General features: G+C 30.4%; 6 protein-coding genes across 7 annotated transcripts; 4 read left to right on the top strand and 2 right to left on the bottom strand.

The window, feature by feature from the left end:
- The first annotated feature begins 1,725 nt into the window (after positions 1-1,725).
- On the top strand, positions 1,726-4,220 carry LOC111683812 (polycomb protein esc). Its single transcript, XM_023445931.2, has 3 exons — positions 1,726-2,207; positions 2,830-3,016; positions 3,072-4,220. The coding sequence occupies exons 1-3, from the start codon at positions 1,894-1,896 to the stop codon at positions 3,963-3,965; spliced, it is 1,395 nt and encodes a 464-aa protein (XP_023301699.2). The 5' UTR covers positions 1,726-1,893; the 3' UTR covers positions 3,966-4,220.
- A 1,369-nt stretch (positions 4,221-5,589) lies between these two features.
- On the top strand, positions 5,590-7,571 carry LOC111683989. The gene is made up of 3 exons (XM_023446108.2): positions 5,590-6,227; positions 6,337-6,490; positions 6,716-7,571. Exons 1-3 carry the CDS (start codon positions 6,095-6,097, stop codon positions 7,158-7,160), a joined length of 732 nt encoding a protein of 243 aa, XP_023301876.2. The 5' UTR covers positions 5,590-6,094; the 3' UTR covers positions 7,161-7,571.
- Positions 7,572-8,761: 1,190 nt separating this feature from the next.
- Positions 8,762-10,378, bottom strand: LOC111683897 (augmin complex subunit dgt2). 2 transcript variants are annotated; one of them, XM_046945033.1, is made up of 3 exons: positions 10,218-10,378; positions 9,506-10,021; positions 8,762-9,445 (listed from the first exon to the last, which is right to left on the bottom strand). In XM_046945033.1, exons 2-3 carry the CDS (start codon positions 9,738-9,740, stop codon positions 8,982-8,984), a joined length of 699 nt encoding a protein of 232 aa, XP_046800989.1. In that variant the 5' UTR covers positions 9,741-10,021; positions 10,218-10,378; the 3' UTR covers positions 8,762-8,981. The 2 variants fall into 2 exon arrangements, with proteins under 2 accessions (XP_046800989.1, XP_023301794.2); XM_023446026.2 differs by having other exon boundaries at positions 9,506-10,376.
- A 1,250-nt stretch (positions 10,379-11,628) lies between these two features.
- Positions 11,629-12,233, top strand: LOC111683963. The gene is made up of 2 exons (XM_023446083.2): positions 11,629-11,869; positions 11,933-12,233. The coding sequence occupies exons 1-2, from the start codon at positions 11,858-11,860 to the stop codon at positions 12,182-12,184; spliced, it is 264 nt and encodes an 87-aa protein (XP_023301851.1). The 5' UTR covers positions 11,629-11,857; the 3' UTR covers positions 12,185-12,233.
- Positions 12,234-12,516: 283 nt separating this feature from the next.
- Positions 12,517-16,788, top strand: LOC111683702 (U4/U6.U5 tri-snRNP-associated protein 1). The gene is made up of 5 exons (XM_023445804.2): positions 12,517-12,915; positions 13,331-14,226; positions 14,288-14,835; positions 14,892-15,629; positions 15,825-16,788. Exons 1-5 carry the CDS (start codon positions 12,654-12,656, stop codon positions 16,204-16,206), a joined length of 2,826 nt encoding a protein of 941 aa, XP_023301572.2. The 5' UTR covers positions 12,517-12,653; the 3' UTR covers positions 16,207-16,788.
- LOC111683711 (protein-glucosylgalactosylhydroxylysine glucosidase) lies at positions 16,253-22,133 on the bottom strand. The gene is made up of 12 exons (XM_023445814.2): positions 21,982-22,133; positions 21,573-21,925; positions 21,222-21,512; positions 20,410-20,510; positions 19,166-19,449; positions 18,873-19,111; positions 18,712-18,799; positions 18,036-18,230; positions 17,306-17,474; positions 17,032-17,215; positions 16,831-16,971; positions 16,253-16,743 (listed from the first exon to the last, which is right to left on the bottom strand). The coding sequence occupies exons 1-12, from the start codon at positions 22,080-22,082 to the stop codon at positions 16,688-16,690; spliced, it is 2,202 nt and encodes a 733-aa protein (XP_023301582.2). The 5' UTR covers positions 22,083-22,133; the 3' UTR covers positions 16,253-16,687.
- Between the last annotated feature and the right edge of the window lie 1,630 nt (positions 22,134-23,763).

The following is a 23,763-nucleotide window of genomic DNA, read 5'->3' as shown; positions in this document are numbered from 1 at the left end:
TATAACTTATATCATTAACTCATTGAGAACCATGGTCAATTTTTATATATTTTTCATTTATTTTTTTTACAAAAGTACCGATATTACAAAAATAATCGACGTAAGGGTAAATCACCTAACATGAAATTGTGTAGATAACATTTGGAGCTTTTTAGGTATAAGTTTAAATTCTGTAAGTTATGAAGTCCAGAAGTTTTTTAAGTTAATTCAGAAAGTAAGCAAAACTAGGTGAAATGAATTAATGGGTTTCACTTTTTAATAAAAAAATGAAATGAAAAATAAAATGAAGGTGAAATAATTAAATTGAGGGAAATAAGTCATCATAGCTCCGTAGGCGAAAGTTTTTCACTTTTTGTTAAAATGATTTAATTGTAAAGAACCCTATAGCACCGCACGATTAACATTTTTGGTGAAGTTATTGAATAATGGAAGAAAATTACATTGCGCCGCAGGCGAAAAATTATTTCAAAAAAATCGCGCGATTTTTTTGAAATAATTTTTCATTTTAAAAAAAGGTTTTTTGTAATTGAAGATATGAAATATGAATGTGTTAGAAATATTATTTCATATAGGTACATGTGTACCTACATCATTTTTTAAAATATTAATGTTTAAACTTATCTAACTTCTGCATTTCATGAGCTAAGTCTTTCAAACATATAACATATGAAAGCTTATAATGTTGTCTATAATATTTCATGTGACATAAAGTACCTTTTTATCGATTTATTTTTGAGATAACGGAACTTTTGTAGAAAAATAAAATATCGGTACTTTTGTAAAAAATAAATGAAAAATATATAAAAATTGAACATGGTTGAAAGGTATTTCAGAGACATATCCACTGATCCCCATATCGACCGTATACAATAACAAGCACTTGATGTTTATAAAATTTACTAAAATATGAAATTTTAAACTTAAATAACTTCTGCATTTAATGGGTTATAGATTTCGAACATATATCAAAGGAAAGCCCCAAATGTTGTCTACAAACTTTCATGTGAGACGAAGTACCGTTATATCGATATATTTTGGGAATAACGGTACTTTTTTCAAAAAAGTCAAAAGAAAAAATCATAAAAATTGACCCTGGCTCTCAATGGGTTAATGATATTTGTCATCTTACATATCAATGGAAAGCTCTTTCAAAGACCTTTCCAATGATACCCATATCGACCGTATACAATAACAAGCACTTGATGTTTATAAAATTTAGTAAAATATGAAATTTTAAACTTAAATAACTCCTGCATTTCATGGGTTATAGCTTTCAAACATATATCAATGGAAAGCCCCAAATGTTGTATACAAACTTTCATGTGAGACGAGGTACCGTTATATCGATATATTTTGGAGATAACGGTACTTTTTTCAAAAAAGCCAAAAGAAAAAATCATAAAAATTGACCCTGGCTCTCAATGGGTTAATGATATTTGTCATCTTACATATCAATGGAAAGCTCTTTCAAAGACCTTTCCAATGATACCCATATCGACCATATCCGTTTATTATTGATCAAGATATATGCAATTATATATCAAAACTTTGGAGGCCCGTAACTCCCGGACCCTAATAGAGCGGATAATTTTTTTTCCTTTGTTGAAGTCACAAGAACAAGTACTATCATGTGATATAAACAAAAGTATTAAAATCAGCTGGATCAGAACGCTTAATTTAAGCCCCGATTTTAATAAAAAGTCGGCGTGACGTTTTCGATGTTTAAAAGTCGGTTTATAGAATCCTCGTAAGGATTTGATTCTACCCAATTTGTAAAAGGTTGGCTGGAATCTCAGTTTACTCAATTTTTAAAAGGCTGGCAACTCAATTAGTTTGCAAATTCTTTTGTTTACATTTTAAATTTTTTACAAAAATATAAAACTAACAACAAAAATGACACTGGATGAAATAAATACTTACAAAAGTGATGAAGAAAAATATGTAAATGAAAATGCACCCAATGAAAGTAGAGAACAGCAGAAACCAACTCCAATGGTTTTAGAAGAAACTAAAATTACTGATGAACATACTCTGAAGGATAGAGAGGATGATTCCATTGCTGAGGATAAAGATGACGACATTATGAGTGTAATGAGTACAACTACCACCACAACAACATCACGCAGCAAAAGTCCTAGTTTCCGGCATAATAAAATACACCGAAAAGTTAGACCACCCAAAATAGTTAAACCATTATTTAAATACATGTAAGTACATACATACATACATACATACATACATACATACATACATACATATGTACATATTTATGATGTGTGTAGTATTTAAACATTAGGCAGACTCAAAGAATATTATGTTTGATTTATCGTTTCCAAAATTACCTTATTTGTATCTTACGATTTAAGGTAAAATATATTGTGTTAAGATTTAAACATCGTAAGCAGGGCCTAAAGCCCGAAAATGTTATAAATAATAAAAATAAAGCACCATACAAACTGTTTCAGGGATCTAGGTTTCTAAAAATTTTAAAATATTGTTAAATAGAAATTTGTAACCGCTTATTGAATATTGTTAAAAAAATACAAAAACCCAATAGAACAAAAACGATATTACATTTTAGGGCGTTATCCAAATTGATCAATTTGCATATATTGAACGTGTGCCCTCAGAGTGGTGATCCAAATAAAATATCTTTTGGAAATCGATCGGGTTTGCAAACGCACTCAAATGTTGTGAAAATAATTTTAGAACAAAGTAAGCTAAATTTTGAGAACGATAAAAAACATGATTTTTCCATTGAGACGGTTAGATCTCAGTCAGAAATGAATATGAATATTAAATTTTTAATTGGCTTTTTTATTTACATAGTTGTCATTTGCGGGAAGATCACGGCCAACCTTTGTTTGGTGTCCAATTTAATCATTTCTTAAGCAATGAACATGCCATTTTCGCCTGTGTAGGCAAAGATCGAGTTTCTATTTACGAGTGTTCTAGTGTTGCCGATGTAGAAACTGGTGGTAGTATGAGACTTTTACAATGCTATGCTGATCCCGATGTAAGTATTTAAATTAGAAAACTTTTTTTTAAAATGCAGTAATATTTTCATTTAGCCCGATGAAAATTTCTACACTTCAGCTTGGTCCTATGACCCTGAAACGTCCGATCCCATTCTGGCTGCTGCAGGATATCGTGGTGTGATACGTATTTTCAATCCATCTAAAAATATGAGTACAAAACACTACATTGGTCATGGCCATGCCATAAACGAACTGAAATTTCATCCTAGGTTACCACAGATCTTGTTATCAGGAAGTAAGGATCACTCTTTACGTTTATGGAATGTACACACGGATGTATGCGTGGCAATATTTGGCGGCGTAGAAGGACATCGCGACGAGGTGCTTTCTATAGACTTTGATTTAAAAGGTGATCGCATCATGTCCAGTGGTATGGACCATTCATTAAAACTATGGTGTCTTAATAAACCAGCGATCAAAGATGCGATCGAAAATAGCTGCCAGTGGAACACAAGCAAAAATACTACCCCTTTCCCTACGATCAAGGAACATTTTCCTGATTTTTCTACGCGCGACGTTCATCGTAACTATGTTGATTGTGTTCAATGGTTTGGTGATTTCGTACTTTCAAAATCTTGCGAAAATTCTATAGTTTGCTGGAAGCCAGGTAAACTGGATCAACAAGAGTTTAAACCGCAAGAGACCACGACAACCATAATACACCATTTCGACTATAAGGAATGTGAAATATGGTTCATTCGATTTGCATTTAATTTGTGGCATAAAATTTTAGCATTAGGTAATCAGCAAGGTAAAACGTATGTATGGGAATTAGATGCATCTGATCCAAATTTAACGAAATGCAGCACATTGGTACACCCCAAATGTACAAGTGCCATTAGGCAAACAACGTTTTCGAAAGATGGTTCTGTATTGGTGTGCGTCTGTGATGACGGTACAATTTGGCGATGGGATCGTTGCGAATAAATAAAAAATTAGGTTGTATTTTATTTGTGTTTGTCATTATGCATAAGTGATTAAAATGGTTACTTTTAAATTTGAAATATTCTTCATCTTTGCCGAATATATAAATAAACAAATAAGAAATTATAGTCGGGCGAGGCCGACCACACCCTACACCTGTACACGAATAAAATGTAATTTAGTATTCATAATAAATCATTTAAATTGAATTGCACCTTGCCTCAGAAATACATAAACCATTTATTGTTTAATAAAACTGGATATTTATGTAAAATGTTGATGGGTACTTTTTATAGGGGCTAGGGTCAAATGAAGCTCTATAATTATAAAATTCATCAGGGTCATCAAGGCTAGTATAGAACTTGGTTTTGCAGCTTTTGTCGAGGGGAACAGTTGTACAGGGGGCAGGTGAAATAATGGGCCGATCTTAACCATTTTCAATAGGTTTATGGTTCCTATGAGTAACAAAAGACCACGACAAGCTGGTTCCATTCAGATCTATTGGATGATTTCGTTTTATATCGCTCCAGCAAAGACCGCATTGAGAATGGGGTCTTTCGAATAGGTTAAAAGCTCTATGATTGCTATTCACTTGGGAATAGCCAGAAGTGATTCCTCTATAGAAATTCCCAAGCAACTCACTACTTTCGATCACTTGCCAAGTATTCCCTGGTAATGCTGACTAGATTTCCTAATCTATCAGCAGCTAAAGTGAGAAGGGAACATGCAGCCAAGTAGCCTGAATGTCACTCTATCATATGTACGTCTCACGTTAGTAGGTGTTACTGAATTGACCAGGCACTAAAACTCTGCACTGCACTATAGCCGTACGTTAGTTAAGCCTGCCCAGAGGCTGCTGTGATGTTCTATTATCTCAACAAATCTGCAAAACATAGTACTATAAAACTTTAAATGACTTTACAGATAAAACATAGTTTTATAAAACTTTAAATGACTCTACCGGTTTTACCCTAGTCCCCATACAAACTCTCCTTCAGAAAATGACTTCAAGGTCAAAATTCACTTATAAAATCTACATAAATAACTTTGAAGTAGACGTAAATTCCTCCGCCAACATGTATAATGATAGACCCGTATTTAGCCCTATGAGCCCTTTTGTAGGAAATCTCGTTTTTGACAATAATAAGTAAAAATATTCCTGAATAAAATTTAAAAAAAAAGGTTTTTTTTTCAAATATACACATTTTTAACAAACCGACAAACCTGTTTTCTAGGAATGGCCGATTTTAGGTTAACCGCAAACCGGTTTCTTCAAAAGTCGGTTTTTTTATAAAGTAAAATATTGAGAAGCGAATAATGTTGATAAACAAGAAACAAATAACTATATATTTAATTAAAATTAGTTCTTTTACTGTAAATGATTGACTAGGTGAAATAAAACTTAAAAAATCCATTTACTATCATGTTATCGTATCATAATGTAATAAATGTAAAAAAGTTGTGAATATGAGAATCAGGGATGGCAAATGGAAATTTCAAATTGTACAAAGCAGAATTTAAAATTTTACTTTTTTGAATCCGATTGTACTAAATCTATACATTTGCAAATTTATATCAATATAAAACAAAAGTACTTGAAGCAGTAAACTGAGTAAACTAGTCATTCATACATAAGTATCTATCAATAAGTTCTTTAGTCAATGTGCTAATCCACTAGCACAATAGTTTTTATTCTATTCCTATAGTCCAAAGACTAATTTTTAAAGTAGTCTCTAGATCAAGGATGCCCAAGCCCTATGGGCTTGATACTCTTTTTGTTTTTGTAAATGCCCTTAGCTATGGTACAAAAAAGTACAATTGTACCAACCCTGATGAGAATTATATGTTCTTAGGTACTAAATATTACACAAATGGCATCACTTATTTAAGTCTCATAAATGTAGTATAACAGAAACGCGACGTAACCTTGTGTAAATATAAAAAATAAATACATACGTGCATAGACGTATGGTGACGTGCCGTAACAACAAAAATAAATTATTGATTGTTAAGGAAAAACTAAATAGACATAAATAATCGTAAATTAACGTAGAGGTTTTTACTATTTCGTAACATATATCAAAGTTTAAAAAAAAACTTTTGAATAGAACATAAAATAATATTAGCTCACGATGGACGACGAAAAATTAATTTTTCTTGTTCAAGAGAAAAATGAAATATGGAACAAGTACAATCCACTATACAAATCAATTGACAGAAAAAAGGAAGCTTGGATCGAAATAGCTCATGAAATGGAGTCAACAGGTACAGACAAAGTAAAAAAAATGGTTATGGAAATGATATTTGAATACTTCCGATAGGTTGCCTTGAACCAGCGAGATATTTTAATGAATTATTATGTTGTTCGTTTTAGAAGAGGAAACAATAAGAAGATGGACAAGTCTAAGGGATCGGTTCACACGAGAGATAAAGAAAAGAGAACTGTCATCCGAATCTGATACGAATATACATGTCTGGCCCTACTTTGAGATGATGGAATTTTTAAGGCCTCATATAGCATCAAGACCGTAATTTTGAATACATACGTGAATGCTTTTGTTAAACTCTAGTTTTCAAGTTCCACACCAATATGTTAGTTGGAGGTCCATGCGTACATAAAATATCCATGAAGAAGCATCAAATAAATCACTTCTTGAACAATTGATTCCATACAGTCTGGTGTGGTGCACAAACTAGATTTATTCGAAAGCTATTTATAGTTAGTTATTATTTAACACGTACTTATATTTCAGACTACGAGGCAGAGGACAAAGTATTCGAATGTCATCTTTTTTTAAAAAGCGTTCACCTCCACCTTCGCCAACTCAGCCTTTATCAACTGTGTCAAAATCTGTATCTCCAACTGCTTCACCAGTTAACTGTGAAGAGTTTACTCAAATATTTGATGACCCATTGATTGAACCACCATTGCTGCGTAAAAAGTTAAAAAAGTCTAATTCTGATGCTGATAAAAGTTTTTGTGAAGCTGTGGAAACTTTAAAAAAAGCCTGTGAACTTAATGAAGCTAGACATGCAAATCCTGCTGTTCATGCATTTGGGGAAATGATTGTATCTACAATATGCAGCATGAATAGCCGGAATCAAATAAAGGCTATGCAGCAAGTAACAGACATGGTGATGAGAATAAAACTGGAAGAAGATGAATTATTAGAACATGTTACATATTCTACGCTTTAAAATGCACTTGTGGACAATGAATTAAGTTATTCTATCACTTCTGATTTTTCATTTTAAAAAATCAATACGGATAAAATAATTAACTCAATAAACTTATACTTATTTATAATGTAGTCAATGCTTGGAAAGAATGAATTCTATTCGGAATTAATTTCCTTATATTTTTAAATGGGTTTTAAATGTTTTAATGTATCATTCTTTAAAATCATTAATTGAATTTAAATTCTAAAGATTTATATTCCATTGAATTAATTCCTAAGAGAATTCATTCTTTAAAGGAATGAATTCAATTGAATGATAATTCTTATATGTTTAACTAGCATACCCTGGGTGCTTCGCTACCCTAACATAAATAAAATACATACAAATTTTTTTACTTTTATAGAAAATTAAAATTGATCAAAATTTTTTTAATGTTTTAGTTTTATATGTACTAAATTCTATTTCCAATATCTCTCTTCAATATCGTAAAAATATTAAAAAGAACCATCGGAAAAACGAAAAAATACAAAAATCTCTCTCAATAAATTCTTCATTTAATAACTGTGTGTGTCCCGGCTAACCATTATAAAAACGTACCATTTGAAGAATATAAAAGTACCAAATAGTCTCCACATACAGAATATTATTCAGTCAAGACCATGTATGTCAAAATTAATGTTCCTAGGTTTAATATTTTAAAAACTTAAAAAACTACAATTTATGAGATAAAAAGTACTAAAAAGTTGTCTCTTAAAGAATCTTTTTCAGTGAGGACTGTGTATGTTTAATAATCATGTGTTTTGAGTTCATATTGAAGAAAATACAAAGAGTATTATTTAAAGGAAGAAAAAGTACCAAAAATGGAATAATGACGTAGTTATAATAAAAAGTTCAAATCGGGAGGTACGGTTGTATGGGGGCTAGGTGAAATAATAGACCGATTTCAACCATTTTCAATTTGCCTTTGCTGACATAACGGTTAAAAAAAGGTTTTCTTAATTGAAGATATAAAATATGAATGTGTTAGAAATATTATTTCATATAGATATGTACGTACGTATGTATGTATACTTACCATTTAGTGCTTATTGATGACTACTTACCATATTTATTTTCATTCTTAATTACATTAAACATATATTATTTTATAAACGAACTATAAATCAAATTTCGTATGAAAATTTTGTGTTATAAACCTTTTATAAATAAATACTTCATGGGTTAGGCTTTCCAAATATTTATCATGTGAAAGATTATATAGATATATTTTTGAAATATGGGTACTTTTGTAAGAAAATCAATATTAAAAACGTTAAATTTTTTCCTGTGCCCGTGTTCTGTAACTTTCGAGTCGAAAAAAAAAACATTAAAATATTAGTCTTTCACCTTTTAGTTGCGTAATTAAAATGATTTTTAAACTGAACACATTACAATTGTTATCTACAAACTTTTATATTTAGTCTTTCACCTTTTAGTTGCGTAATTGAAATGATTTTTAAACTGAACACACTACAATTGTTATCTACAAACTTTTATATAAGATGAGGTACCGTTATATCGCTGTTTTATAAATAACGGTACTTTTTAAAAAAAATTCAAAGGAAAAAAACAAAAAAAAATTAAGCCGATCAAATTGCACCAATTTTAAATTAGCATACATTCAAAGTTTAATAATCTTGTATCAATTATAAATCGCCAAAATAAGCTTATAAAAATGTGCATTAGTTTATAAAAATTTGATCAAAAAAAGTAGTAAAAAATAAATAAATGATGAAACAGAACACGACTTAAAAGTAAATAAAACCAAGAACTAACATAATTGAACCAGCAAAGCAGCTTTTAATTACTTATTTCTTGATCCTTCTCCATAGCATCATTAATATAGCCTTCCACCTCACGTATGGCTTTCAAATTGTGTTCAGTGCGAGTTAGCAACTCATTAACAAAGTAGCCGCGTAGGATATTGACTTTTGTTTGGTTATGACGAGCATTTGCAAACATAACTTCCAACTCACAGGCTAAGTAGGGACCCATTTTTAGTTCTGCGACGACTTTAAGAAAATTACACTTGCGATTCCGTAGTTGAATCATACTTTCCAAATTAGACCGCCTCTGTTTCTCCAAATGTAAAATCTCTGTGTGCAACGTATTACCATCACTAAGTAATTCTGGAAGCTCTGTACGCAATTTACTACTGAAGTTATTTATGCGTTGCAATTCCTTTATTAAATTAGCTGTTAATTGATGACGTACGGCTTTTCTTTCAGTGTAGTTAAGTTTATTAGATGTTACTCCACCAAGATCTAAAACTTGTACTGTTTAAACGTTTCTTGTTTTAATGTGTTTGTTTATATTATACTCACTTAATACTTGATCCTTTTTCTCATTTAAATAAAGATATTCACCAATTTTTATCAACACAATGACCTTTTTTACTTGTTCATTGTCAGGAAGTTGTAACTTGGAGCAGTCTATCTGTTTTAGTTCTTTGACAACTAAACGTAATTTACGCACATTGGCTAATTCTTCAGCATGTGTTTTTAATAATTGTTCATTCGTCTCCGAATTTAAAATACGCGTAGTTTCATTACAATCCATTGAAAATTCTTATTTTAATTACATAAAATGAATATTAATGACACCACTCGGCATACAATTTTATTAATTTCTAAGTTCAATTGTTATTAAAAAAATTTCACACGACCACAACAGAAGATCAAATAAATTTGGAAAAATTGCCGCGAAAACATGCAACTGCGCAGCGCGTAAAAGATTGCAAAATTTTTCCTTCAAATAGATATTGTTTAATGTCTCATTTAAAATACATTTGTTTGACGACCAGGACTCTGGTTTTTCAAACAGCAATGACCTGGTTCACACTAGGAAACTTTTTCTTTACCTTTTTCTTTTCTGCAGAAAAAACAAAAGTTTTTTCTGCAGAAAAATGAACATTTATAGTAGTTTTCACAATTTTAATATTAGCACAATATTGTGTGGCAACAATTTTCAATTTGCAATAATAATTTAAAATAGTGGCAACTCCGTTCAAATTGGTGAATTTGTTTTCCGAAATACATGCGCGATTCCAATTATAATCAACGGCTACGTTTAAGCCGGCTTAGTTTTTGAGCCGAAAGAAGTCGGCGGCGGCGCGACTTTTAAAATATTAACGGAGGTCAGCCTCCGCCGATTTAGGCCGTCTCGCCTTGTATCTCTGTTGGCTACACACTATAATATTCTGTAAAAAGACATGTCAAAATTTTCAAATAAAATTAAAAATATTATGGTGTAAATACCAAATATAATAAAACTTACTGAAAATACGGATGGAAAATTGAAAATTGTATGGTTTTTTTAAATTTTACCTTCGTGAGAAGGATATATATATGTATAAGCTTGTTTATTTAAGCAAAAATATAAAAATAGAAACAAATTTTAAATAAAAAGAGAAACAAACTTTTCAAATTGAAGTTTCATTTTATTTCAAATCTAATAGTGTAAAAACAAAATATATTTTCAATTTAATTTTATTGATAATCATACCAATTTTCATTTTATTTTGTTCTGACAGTATAAAACAAAAATCTAACGACATCTCTCAAAAGTACATAGGTATTCATGAAAATATTATATTACGAATGAATGAATATTTGTTGCGAATGGATAATTCTACTCCGTCGGAGTAATTTTCAATATTAGGTCATAATGTAGCAGCCGCCGGACGGGTAAATACCTCATATGGATTTTGTTATATAAAGCGTTCCGGAACAGACCTTTTTTAGTTAATATCTTTATCTACATACTATATATATATATATATAAAAAGCCATATTGTTCAATTTGTTAACGTTTAATAGATTTCAAAATTAAGGCATAACATAAAAGTCAGCTGCTGCAAGCCGGGTAAATACTTCATATGCGTTTCATAATATAACGTGTTCCGGAAGAGATTTTGTTTAGTTAATCACGTTATCTACTATATAGAATATAAAACAATATTGTGTAATATGTTAACATTTAATAGATAAAATATTTTTCTTAAATAACATATTTGTATAAATACCAATTATGCCATCATTAAAATAAAATGATATTTGTTTACGACATGCTTGGTATTTTCAGATTTTTTACATAAATAATTCAAAATATTAACGAAGTTTTTCTGCGTTTAACGGACATTTTTAAAATAAAAATGCAAACAATAACAAACTTTGACAGCTACTTAAACCAGGCAAATTAAGAAAAAAATTATCTGCTCATTGATTAATACCACTTTATATGAATTCGCCTTGACCCTAGTTTTAAGCTGAAAAATTTTTTGCTGCGTCGGTTTTGCATTTTGTTCGGCGGCTAAGCCGAATCCTCCACTTTCAAACAAAGTCCTGTGGCGACAAAGATCAAGAGACTGCTGATACTAAAAAATTTGGTGACGGCGTAAAATAGGCTAATTTGAAATAAAATTTTCTACCTAACAATTTTTATATTTTGTTTTACGACTTTCTGTGTTAAGACATACCATTTGATTTTGAAATTAAATTCAATTATTTCATATCGGAAAAAGTCGAAAGCTCTATATCAAACCAACAAAAAATTACTCCGTATAAATAGGATTCCCATGCCGCTAATCTTTGCTAAAAAGGAATAACGAAGGGTGGCAACACTATCTTTAGGCAGCGCATGTTTTTATTTACATTTTTTGTTTACAAAAACTCAATATGGATTCTGAGGTACTTAAGTTTTTTATTTATTAAAAACAATTTTTTATCATTCGTATATTTTCTAATTTTTAGGTATCTGGCAAAAAAACTAAAAAGTCTAAAATAAATAAAAAGTTAAAGAATTTAGCCGAAGTTACTAAAAAAGAAGACACCAAAGACATAGTGCGTAAACAACAAGAACTTATGAGGGTGCTACACGTAAAAAATTTTCAACTACAAAATGGGAATCTTTCCTACTTAGATTATTTGGAATTAAAAGAAGAACTTTTGCGTTTAAATGCCTTAAAGGATGTATTTAATGCAATGTCAGGTTCAGCGGAATAACTATTACATCTTTATTTATGATTTAATAAACATATACATTTTTAACATATTTTTCCTAAAATAATATTTTAGTACGTTATTTAAATCTAGGTATCCCACCACCTCAATCTAATCAAATGCCGCTATTCGGGATTTGAAATTTAACTTCTTACATAATAATAAACGAAAATTATATTATTTAACTAAGAAGCATATGCACATTTGTACGACTTTAAGGGAAAAAATAAATTTTGCCAACTAAAATTTTATTAAAAAATTATTATTTTTCTCTCATGTATATATTTTTGTGATAGTTTTTTATTAATGTTTTGACAACACTGAACTTTTAGTACAGCTGTCAAAAAATGCTATATACATAAGCTTTACAACCCTGTTATACTATTATCGAAATAAACGTTTTGTGAAAAGAAAAGTAATTTATATTTTTGTGGAGAAGTAAAAAAATATACATTATCAAATAAATTAAATTATGGGTTCATCCACAACCGGCAAACATAAACATAAAAAAGAAAAGAAACATAAGCGTCATCGCTCAAGGTCTCCCAGAGAGCTCCATAGTGGCGAAGAAGAACAAATAGATTTGACAAGCGAAAAATCCAGCAGTCGCCATCGTCACCACAAACATAAAAAACACAAGGAGCACCATCGTGAAAGACAACATAAACGTCGAGAACGAGATCGTGACGACCGCAGTGATGAAGTGATTGCTTTGGCCGAGTCTGATTCAGACAGTAAGTGAAAAAGTGCAGCATTTATATGTACATACATGCAGCATTATTATAAGTTAACTGTGGGTGGGAGAATAAGAATTTTCGCAAAAAGAGAAAGGTGTGCAGTAGTTTCTTTGAGATTTGAAAAGATGTCTAAAATTAAAGCGATTATATTCCCAATATTATTGCAATTTTGTTTTTATACCTATTAAAAATTTATTGCAAGACACTCATCTTTTCTCGTCTGCACATTTTTTACGTGGACAAAGATAAATCATCGTATTTCCTTTTATTCTCTTACAGGCATTTTCAAAAGGTTTGGAAAGTTGCTATATATTTCCATACTTGAATGGAAACTATAATGGTTTTGACTTAATAAGATATATCGATAAAGCGATTCCTAGCTGTAAATATTGATCATGTATTTAAATTTCAGGTTCCGACTGCATAGAAGTTCCGGTAGATTCTAAATCCAACAGTAATAGCGAAGGAGAACGTAGTGCACCTCCACCTCCTTTGCTATCGAAACATGTCGATCTCGAGGAAGAACGCCGTCGACGAGCTTACGAAAAAGAGAAAGATAGGGATCGTGAGTATGAAATGGAAAGAGAACGTGAACGTTACAAGGAACGTGATAGAGCTTACGAAAGGTCGCGCGAAAAGGAAAGAGAACGTGAGCGTTATGAGAAAATACGAGAAATGGAAAGAAGACGTGAAAGGGAGAGTCGTGATGAAGAAATGGAACGCGAAATGCGAAAGGAACGTGATAGAAAACGGGACAGAGAACGTGAATATGAGAGAGAATTTCATTCTAGGCATCGTTCTGAGAGAGAGGATAGAGAATTTGATTCACCAAGGGATGCCGAAAGGTACAATAGGGACCGAGAGCGTTCACTCGAAAGAGAAAGACATACAGAAAGGGATTTTTCACCTATACCAGAAAATGGTGCCGGCGATTGTCTTTCCATAGAGGAAACAAATAAGTTAAGAGCTAAATTGGGTTTGAAGCCATTAGAGGTAGATTCTGGCCCCTCTAAACCTTCAACTTCGGCGGCTGCTGCTGAAGCGAAAAAACCAGGTGAAAAAAATCTTTCGTCCTATAAAGATGAATGGGGAGAATTTTTACACAAACCCGCGGAAGATCTTAAAGAGAAAGCTAAGGTAGAAAAACTAAGAGAAAAGCTAAAACAGAAGAAAGAAAAACGTTTTTTGGAAGAAAGACTGGCTCACATCAAGACCCTGGGTGAGTCGGATGACGAAGTTGATGATATTAGTAAGTGGGTGCAGCGTAACAAAAAGGTAGTGGATGAAAAAAAAGCAGCTGAAGAACGGGTAAAGTAAAAATTTAATATTTACCCAAAATTGTACATCTAACGTTATCTCATATTTGTAGGCTAAAGCTTTAGAAGAAATGGATCAAGAATTCGGTGTAGAGGATTTAGTGGAGAAGGAAAAAGCAGAAGCGCGTCGCAAAGCTTACACAGAAAAACATTTAAAGGGTCTTAAAGTTGATCATGATATGGATGAGTTTTCTGAGGGAAAGACTATTATTTTAACTCTTAAAGATACCGATGTTTTGGACGAGAAAGAGGGCGACACTTTGATCAACGTCAACATGTTAGATGATGCTCGTTACCGCAAGAATGTTGAAAACAAAAAGAAAAATCCTTTGTCTTACGGTTACAATGTATTCGAGGAACAATATGATGAACTTGGAAACCCCATCGAAAGAAATATATTGGAAAAGTACGATGAGGATCTGGATGGAAATAAATTGAAAACGAAAAACTTCGTAATTGGCGAAAATTTAGATGAAGAACGCGAATATCGCCGTAAGTTATTAGAAATTAAAACAAAATTAGCAGGAAAACGTTTGGAAACATTAGCCGATACACAAATCACTTTGGCATCCGACACAATGTCTGAAACAGAAATGGCTAAGTAAGTGTGAAAAACAGATATATTATTAATGAAATAATATTATGTTTTATTTTCAGATTTAAAAAACCTAAAAAGAAAGTGAAGAAATTGAGACAAAAGCTTAAAGCCGATGACTTACAGCCCTTATCGGAAGACACTTCCCATTTTGGTAGTCGGGGGGGACTTCATCGAGATAAAGACGATCCTATGGATTCTGATATAAAGATTGAAGAACAAGACGAAGATCTCGAACGTATGCTCTCCAAAGCACGCAAACTTAAACAAAAGGAAAATATCATTAAGAAATCGTTGCCCAACATCGAAACTATTAAACCAGAAATAAAATCGGAAATCGAAGAAGACAACGCCATGGATTCAGAAGTTAATCGAGATGCTCACATCATTCTTAATGCCACAGCTGAATTTTGCCGAACATTAGGTGATATTCCTACTTACGGTATGGCCGGAAATCGTGACGAAGATTCCAATGAAATGATGGACTTTGAGGCAATCGAAAATGCCGAAGAGAGATTAGTTGATAACACCGATGATATGATAGAAGCCAGTCATGGTACTTGGAATTCGGTAAATCCCGATGAAGTTAATCAACCCGCCGATTTGGACAATATTGTTGACGAAGTAGAGGATGTGGCTATATTGGATGAAGAGCCAGACGTGGGCGCTGGTGTGGCAAATGCATTGCGTTTAGCTTTATCTAAAGGTTATCTAGAAAAGGAGGATCTCAATAGACCAAGTAACTCTAAAATGGCACACTTACAGGCTAAAAACTATTCGATAGAAGATAAGAACACAGCGTAAGTATATATATCAGCAAAGAAATACAATTTAATATAATTTTTTATACAGATACAAATATAAATATAATTAAATTACCATTACTCGATTTATCAATTGTTTACAAATCAATTGTCGACAGCATTTTTGCAATTTTTTATTTATAAATTTAAAATATATTTATATATAAAAAAAATTTGTATTTTAAATTTTAGTGAAGACGATAAATTCGGCCGACGAGACCGTTTTCATGCTGGTCCTATTATGGACTTTAAAGACAAGAGCAATTTCAACCCAAACGTAAAATTGGAATATATCGATGACAATGGACGAATCTTAAATTTAAAGGAGGCTTTCCGTTATTTATCACATAAATTCCACGGCAAGGGGCCAGGTAAAAATAAAATTGAAAAACGTCTGAAAAAAATGGAACAAGATGGTCTAATGAAAACGATGAGTTCAACTGACACGCCACTGGGTACACTAACCATGTTGCAACAGAAACAAAAGGAAACCAAAACGCCGTATGTTGTTTTAAGTGGTGGCAAACAAGCGTCGAATAATGTAGCTGGTTCAACTATATCCAAGTTTAAGTAAATGCAAACAATAGATGATTACAATAGTTATAAAGCATACATATATATAGATTTTGCATTTCGCACATTTATTTACAAGCAAAACAATTCAGTGGATCAATATAAAGAAATAATCAACATTTGTTCATATTACGTTATTAATCAAAAATTTTATTACTTCAAAAGACAAGGCAAAATAAAAAATGTATGTAAATTCTGAAATAGTAAAAATGGGATGACGCAAAATTATGAAAAGCGATGCATGAATAACATACGGTGATATTGATCCCCTAGAATTTAACAAAAAAGAAAACCCCAATAAATATACAGTTTAATTGCAATAGTATTTTTAATAGAGATACAGTCACATTTAGTAACTTAACCTGAACTTTACACCTTCTAGATTATATTCGTTCTATATTATATGTGTCACTGGCAATTAAAAATAATTATAATTGTAATATTTTTATAATTTTTAACATCTAATATTTAAGGTGATTTATTCATTTGGCTAATTTTGTTATAGTTTGTATTATTATCAATTCAGTTTGAAATTGAACTTTAAGTTAAACAAAATAAATGAAAAGAACCAAAATAAAGAATACTATTAAAAGTCTTTTAAATCCAATAAAAAATCGTAACTCACTTGAAAATCCATCATATAAATTCGAGGCCTTATCAGATCCAACGGCAATCTCTAAAGGGTGATTACCCAGCTTCAATAACGTTAAGATGTTGTCTCCATTTTTCACGATCAATTCAAATGAAGAGTTAGCAAATTTAATACCTTTTTATAAGCGTATTTTTAAATTATGCCCTAATTTCAGAAATTTGTTTTTATGTATACCTTTTATAGTTAATTGCTTCGTGTTATTCATTAGATAAGTATGTTTGATAATCATTTTTGATAAATTTTTTTCTAATTGAAACCTTATACCACCATAACCATGTATGATTGCTTGAATAAATCCACCAATACCAGTAAGAAAATTAGCGGAGCCTTCAAAACCAAGTTTTGTTTCACTCCAAACCTACAATTGGTTTTTATTTATATGAGAATAAATGATGAACCTCAACATGTAAATTTTTATTTTAATAAAAATTGATTTTTTCAATTTTACCTTAAATTGTGGCCGAACGTATTCTCTGTAAGCCTTTTCAAAGTATTCTCCAGCTTTAGACGGTAAATCAACATCTAAATAATTAATAGCAAACATTGACCATGTCATAGCTGGACCTGATCGGCGAGTCACATTTTCGTACATGCGCAAATCATTTAAACGCGTTAATCTAAAAGAATAAGTTTACAATAAAATGCTATTTTTTAAAACATGTAGGTACATTCGAGTTACTTAAAAGTGTCATTTTGGTTTGGATGGGTCCTTATTTTATTAATATCTAAAACTTAATTGTGTACAACTTTAGCACTATCGAAACACTTGAAGTTGTGTTCAAATATTGTGTTATTAAAGTTATATTTTCTTAACATTTCGACCTTCTCTTACTAATAAGCTATGTATTACTATATTAATATTAAGAGTGACAACGAAAGTGATAGTCATTTCTATTCCACAAATATGTAGTAATAATTAATGTTTATTTTACTCTTTACACTCATGAAAAAAATTATTAAACAATCTAAAAAATTCATGCGTGGAAAATGGCCAATAATTTTGTTTGCTGAAATGTTAAGAAAAAGTAATTTAAAAGACACAAATATTGATGAAATTGGTCTAAAATTTTACAACAGTTAATTTCAGATACCAATGAGCAAAATGAGACCTACCTAAACAAAATTTATATTTTTTTGTACTTCTCTAATGTACATACATACATAATTTCTGTACAAACTTTTGCATGGGATACTGCAATGGATATCCCAATAATATGGTGTCTGCTTGTTTGACTTGATCACCAGGCTTATAACCGTCATGTTGAGGGTGATAATCGAGAACGTTGTCATACAAAATAAATATATTGTTGGCAATATTTAACCAATCCAGGGACGACACGTTTGCATTAGGGTCACATGTTAAGTGTGTAAATCTACATAAACAGATATTAGGTTTTTAGTCAAAATTTCCACTTCTTCATCTTAATACATTTAATTTATCTGTATCTGAACCCACAAATTTTGGCAATATTTTCTACAATATAAAATAACACAATTTATTTTCAAACTTATTCAATTTAATTAAATTATTATGCTGTGCCGAGTCTAAAATACCTTTCAGCACATTGTGCTTTAATAAACAGTTAATGCGTTTATTATAGTAATTTATTTTTTAAATTATTTTATTTGTAATACAGTTTTTTTCTTATATGTATATAATCTGTCTAACTCTACTGAATTTATGAATTTGTGATTTTAAATAGGTGATTAATTATTATAGATCATTTTTAAGAAAATTGTAACGATTTTAAAGGTAAACTGAAGACTTTTTCTAAATTTTCAGTTCTTTCCCTAGTTTTTTTTTACATAACAATTCATTTTAATAACTTTCAATATATGTACATAATTATTTACCTGGCAAATTCAAATGCTTGTTTAAACACTACATTTGTGTAGACATTGTCATCAACGTTCTCATGATCTTCATCAGGACCCATGACATCTTAAAGTAATTTTCAAAAAATTATGTTTATTAAACTTAATAACAAACAGTCTATAAATTATTATTTATCTACTTTGAATATGAAATTTTTTTGTTTTTTTCTTCCATGTTACACGACTTTGCAGAAATTTTGCTATTTCACGAACCAGTGGCCACGCTGTATCACATAGCCAATCATGATTGTAGGTGGTTGCGTAAAATTGTTTTAAAGCAACAGCTATATCAGCTGAAATGTGTATTTCCTGCGTGGCCACTTCAGGGCAACATGGATTGGTGGCTTCTGTACCAGTATATGCACTTTCCCAAGGAAATCTATGAAACATGTGGTTATTAAATTTTTACTGTGATAAGTTGTATTATTGTGACCTTGCTCCGGTGTATCCCGTTTTGTTTGCATTATATAGAGCTCCTAGTAAGTGCTCAAGGCGATACTTGAAAAGTTCTTGTGACCATAGGGGTTGGAATTGTGTTACAGCTGGCAGCATCCATATTTCAGTATCCCAAAAATTATGGCCTTCATAATCAGCATTCAGTTGACCACGTCCTAAACCGGTGGGGCTTAAGCCAAAGTAGGGGTTATTTTTCTGGTTAGTCTTCAAAGAGGGCAAGGAGTTGGCCATGTAAAATATGCCGGCATTGATGATTTGAGACTAAGTAATTTAATAAATTTAATACAACAAATTCGACATGCATTAATCTTTGTAAACGTTTTTTGAAAGTTGTAAAATTTTCAACGTCGTTTTACTCTTAACCGTTACTTTTATTATATCCTTTTAGATGACTTCCGTTAAAATTCTAAATTCCATTACATCAAATAAGACGAAATAAATATAAATAATACTGTTTTGAAACAGTTTGAAACCTAGTAACTATTTTTTTGGATTTAATAATATTTGCATGACTTGAATAACCACTGAAAATAATCCATGCTCAACTTTACGAAAAAAAAATGTCGTAACTTCTATTTTCGTAATATTTACAAAAATTTCGTGTATAATACGAAATATTATTTAATAAAACCCTTTTCTATTTTTACGAAAGTACAAAAATCTTTCGTAATATTTTTTCTTAAATTTTAGCGAAATTAAACATAATGATATTAATTATATTATGATTAAATAAAACTTCAACATTTTTATAAATTTCAAGAAAAAGTATAATATTATTCTTGAACTATTTTCATTAAAAAATTTTAAATTCGTGTGGAGAATAATTTTGAACTAAAATTAGAAAATTTATTTTAAAATGAACAAAAATTTTTGAATAAATTAATATTTCGTAAATTTTACCATATTTATTCAAAATTCCCTTTTTTCAATTTATGTAAATTAATTTTTTCAATAATATTTTGCATTATACTAAAATATTTCGTACAATTTCGTATATTTTACGAAAGAATTTCGTGGTGCGAAACAACGAACGATTCGTACAATGTACGATATTTTTCGTATATATTAGGCATGGATTTTTTCAGTGTACATACATATGTATATATAAGAATTTAATTTTAAAAAAGAAAATTTCGATTATTCGGTTAATCGAAATAAATAAATCGGTATAAATTCGACAGATAAAAAATATGTATATTAAGATAAATTTAATTTACTTACCAATTCCATATTATCTTCTACATTAATTTCAAATTCATTCCAAAATTCCTGCCATTTCATCGTGTGTTTTTCGAGAAGATCATTTGCATGTAAACTATGAACTTTAAAACTAAATATGTTAGTTACAAGTAACAGTACTAAATTTAGCCATATATGACATTATATGTATGTATACCCTTCACCATTGTACATATTTTGATAGTTTTGCAAATATTTTAAGACTTTATACCCACCATCAAAATTGATTTTGGCGAAAGGAAATTTTTTGAAAATTATGATAGCGAACACGATATTAATTTTTCATGGAATAACGATATTATAAGGGAAGATACAATTTAGTCCGTAAATACTATCGTTTCCGATACGATATTACTTATGATAATTTTTATTACCTAGGTGATATCGTTTCGATATCGTTATAATATCGTTTGGTTTATTGGGAAATTTCTAAAAGTCCATATCATGTATCGCAATTGTGCTTATATCTCCGTTGTTTATGGATCGATTTTGCTGATTGTAAATATGAGTATACATTAGAATTATGAAATTTTGAAATTCTTTGTGAATATGAAGTAAAAATCTGAAAGGTCATAAAATATAAAGAACACCCTTGAACACGATTTTTAATATTAATAACTAATTAGAGGGGCGTAAAAAACATCGATTTTATTTTGGGGTCATTTTTTGTTCATTAGTGTTAAATTTTAGCCCAATCGGATAACGGGAACCCGTGTCGGAAATCGATATATTTTTCTGACAAAGGTGAAGGGTATAAAATACATGTTCCCATATGTATTAGAATATATGTATACCGTTCTGAATTTCCGTTAGAGCCACTGATTTTTTCAAATCAGCTGTTAATACAAATCTATAATATAAATACTTCTGGTCAGAATTAAGTTTAAGAATTTTCTTATCGTTTTGGAAGTTATCACTAAATGCTACGTAAAGGCTCGTACGATTTGGTTGGAAATCCTCATTTTCCAATATTTTAGTTGTAGCTTTCACCATTTTAATATTATTTGCATCTGAATTTTCAAATATTACATCAAACGCTTGTGTATTTGGACCAGGATTTTGATGTAGCTCTATTGTTATAGGTTCTAAAATATATGTATATATACCCGATTGATTACAAAATAAATTGTATAAATCACATTTACCTGACGTCGTCTTTCTTGTAACAATCGTTTCGTATACAAGGGCCCTGTTAAAATAACGATGCGCGTAAAACCTTTGCTTCAAAACCAAGTTCAAACATTTATATTCTTCCACCCATTCGTAAACGCCCTCATACAAATTCATTGTATATTCAATACTATTGTGTTGGAAATATGAGTTAGTTTGAGTATTTAAAATATGGGCCGTGACATTTAGCCAGTTTGGTAATCGAGCACGTCGGCTATTACCCTTGTAGCCATTGTAAACACCGTTAATGTATATAGAGTCGCCAAAGACCGTAAATCCCAAGTGTCCGTTTGACAAAGAAGGCATAAAATTTAAGTCATCAGGAAGGCTTAAAAAATAGTTATTAGTAGTAATTTTAGTGTGGAAAATCTTTAACCTACTTACCTATTTGGTTTCAGTAAAAATCGTGTATCTGTTTCCAATGAACTTTTAACAATTTCCAAACGAAAATACAACAAAAATATAATTGTAAAATATATTCGCATAATGGAAGCTAGACCGACTGCGTGTACTAAACGATTGAATTTCAAATCAAAATGCAACTGAATGCTTACTTAAGCAACTGTTCATTTTTTTTATTTGTATTTTTAAACTGCTGATAAAAGAAATGTATGAAGTAATAATAAGAACAAGTAACAATGTTATAGTCGACTACACCGAATTTTACATAATCACCATAAAACTGTATGCCGTAAATGGATTGATCCCCTATAAACAATAATGTGCGTTAAATTAGTTTTCTGAAGGGGGCCTTATATGGAGGAAAGGGTCAATTATGGACCGATTCTCAAAAAACTCAGTAGAGAGATTTGTGTTCATAAAAAACATCCTTTTATTTGGTAGAAAGCATTTCTTTGCTGTACTAGCATTTTTAAATAGATATGCTGTATTTCGGGGTACCAAACAAATCTTATCTATAAGAGATATCTGTGGAAAATTTTAACTCTCTAGCTCTTTCCGTTCAGACTCTATCGTGCTTTCAACAGACAGGCGACATTGCTGTATCGTCTTACAATTTAATAAGGACCCAGAATACATATACTTTTGTGGATCTGTGATCAATATTTCAATGTGTTACAAACGGAATGACAACCAATATACCTCCCCATCTTTTTTGATGGTGGGTATAAAAGAGAAAAAAATTAATAATAATGATTCATTTTAGATCGGAGAAATATCAGTAAAAACAAAGACATAAATATTCAGTTTGAACCGAAATTAAGAAATTACGACAACATTTACAATTCGGACATTTATATCAATAGTGTGATAAGTCAAAAAATACAATTAGCTTGACACTTGACATATGTAAATATTTTTAAAAGTTTTAAGTTTTTTTTTATAATTTTTGTTTTCTTTCTTTATTTAGAATGAAATAAATGTAGAATGTTTTCGTCCATTAATTTATTCATTCATACATGTATTCCAAGCAAAAATAAAACGAAGTACTTCCAAAAAATAACATTTATCATCACTTCAAAAGTAGCAGTAAGTGAATTTTTTCAACTTCTGTGGAAGTGAATAATCTATTTTTTTTTTTAAATTGAAGTTATATTTTTTTAATTATTACTTTTCCATTTTATTTTGAAGTTAATTGTTAAATGCGTGTAATTTATTTATTTATTTATGTTAATATTATTTGAGTCAAAGTAATTGTATTCTATTGACTACCTAATAGAAAAATGACTTCAAATGTAGAGAATTTGGAATCGAATAAAAAGGACATACCTCCTATGACAAGCCCGTGTAAAAATCATCACTTCTTCAGGTCATTTTCAGTACTTCCATGTAGTAAATTCTACTTCTTTTTCGCTTCTTCGGAAGTTCTTTTTTTGCTTGGTTGTTTTTCATATTTAACGTGGTGCGTTATTTGTTTGTTAATAATATTACACTTGTAGCAGTCCATATTTATTTAACAGTATTTTATTATATTTTTATTATTTAAAACTATATTTAAAACCTAACGTTTGTTTAAAATACAACCCTTCCACTAAATTTAATACTTTTGAATTTAACGTTTGCTTATAATGAATTAACTATTGTTTAATATACAACCCTGTGAAAAGTCACACCAATATTTAAATTTAACGCATATTTTTGAATTTAACGTTCTTTATGAAATACAACCTTGTTACTTTTTGTTTTTACCTTATTTTGCAACTATGT

The sequence above is a fragment of the Lucilia cuprina genome, chromosome 2, assembly GCF_022045245.1.
Source record: "Lucilia cuprina isolate Lc7/37 chromosome 2, ASM2204524v1, whole genome shotgun sequence".
NCBI lineage: Eukaryota > Metazoa > Arthropoda > Insecta > Diptera > Calliphoridae > Lucilia > Lucilia cuprina.
Note: the sequence above shows the minus strand (reverse complement) of the source record. Positions and strands in the feature narration are given on the sequence as shown.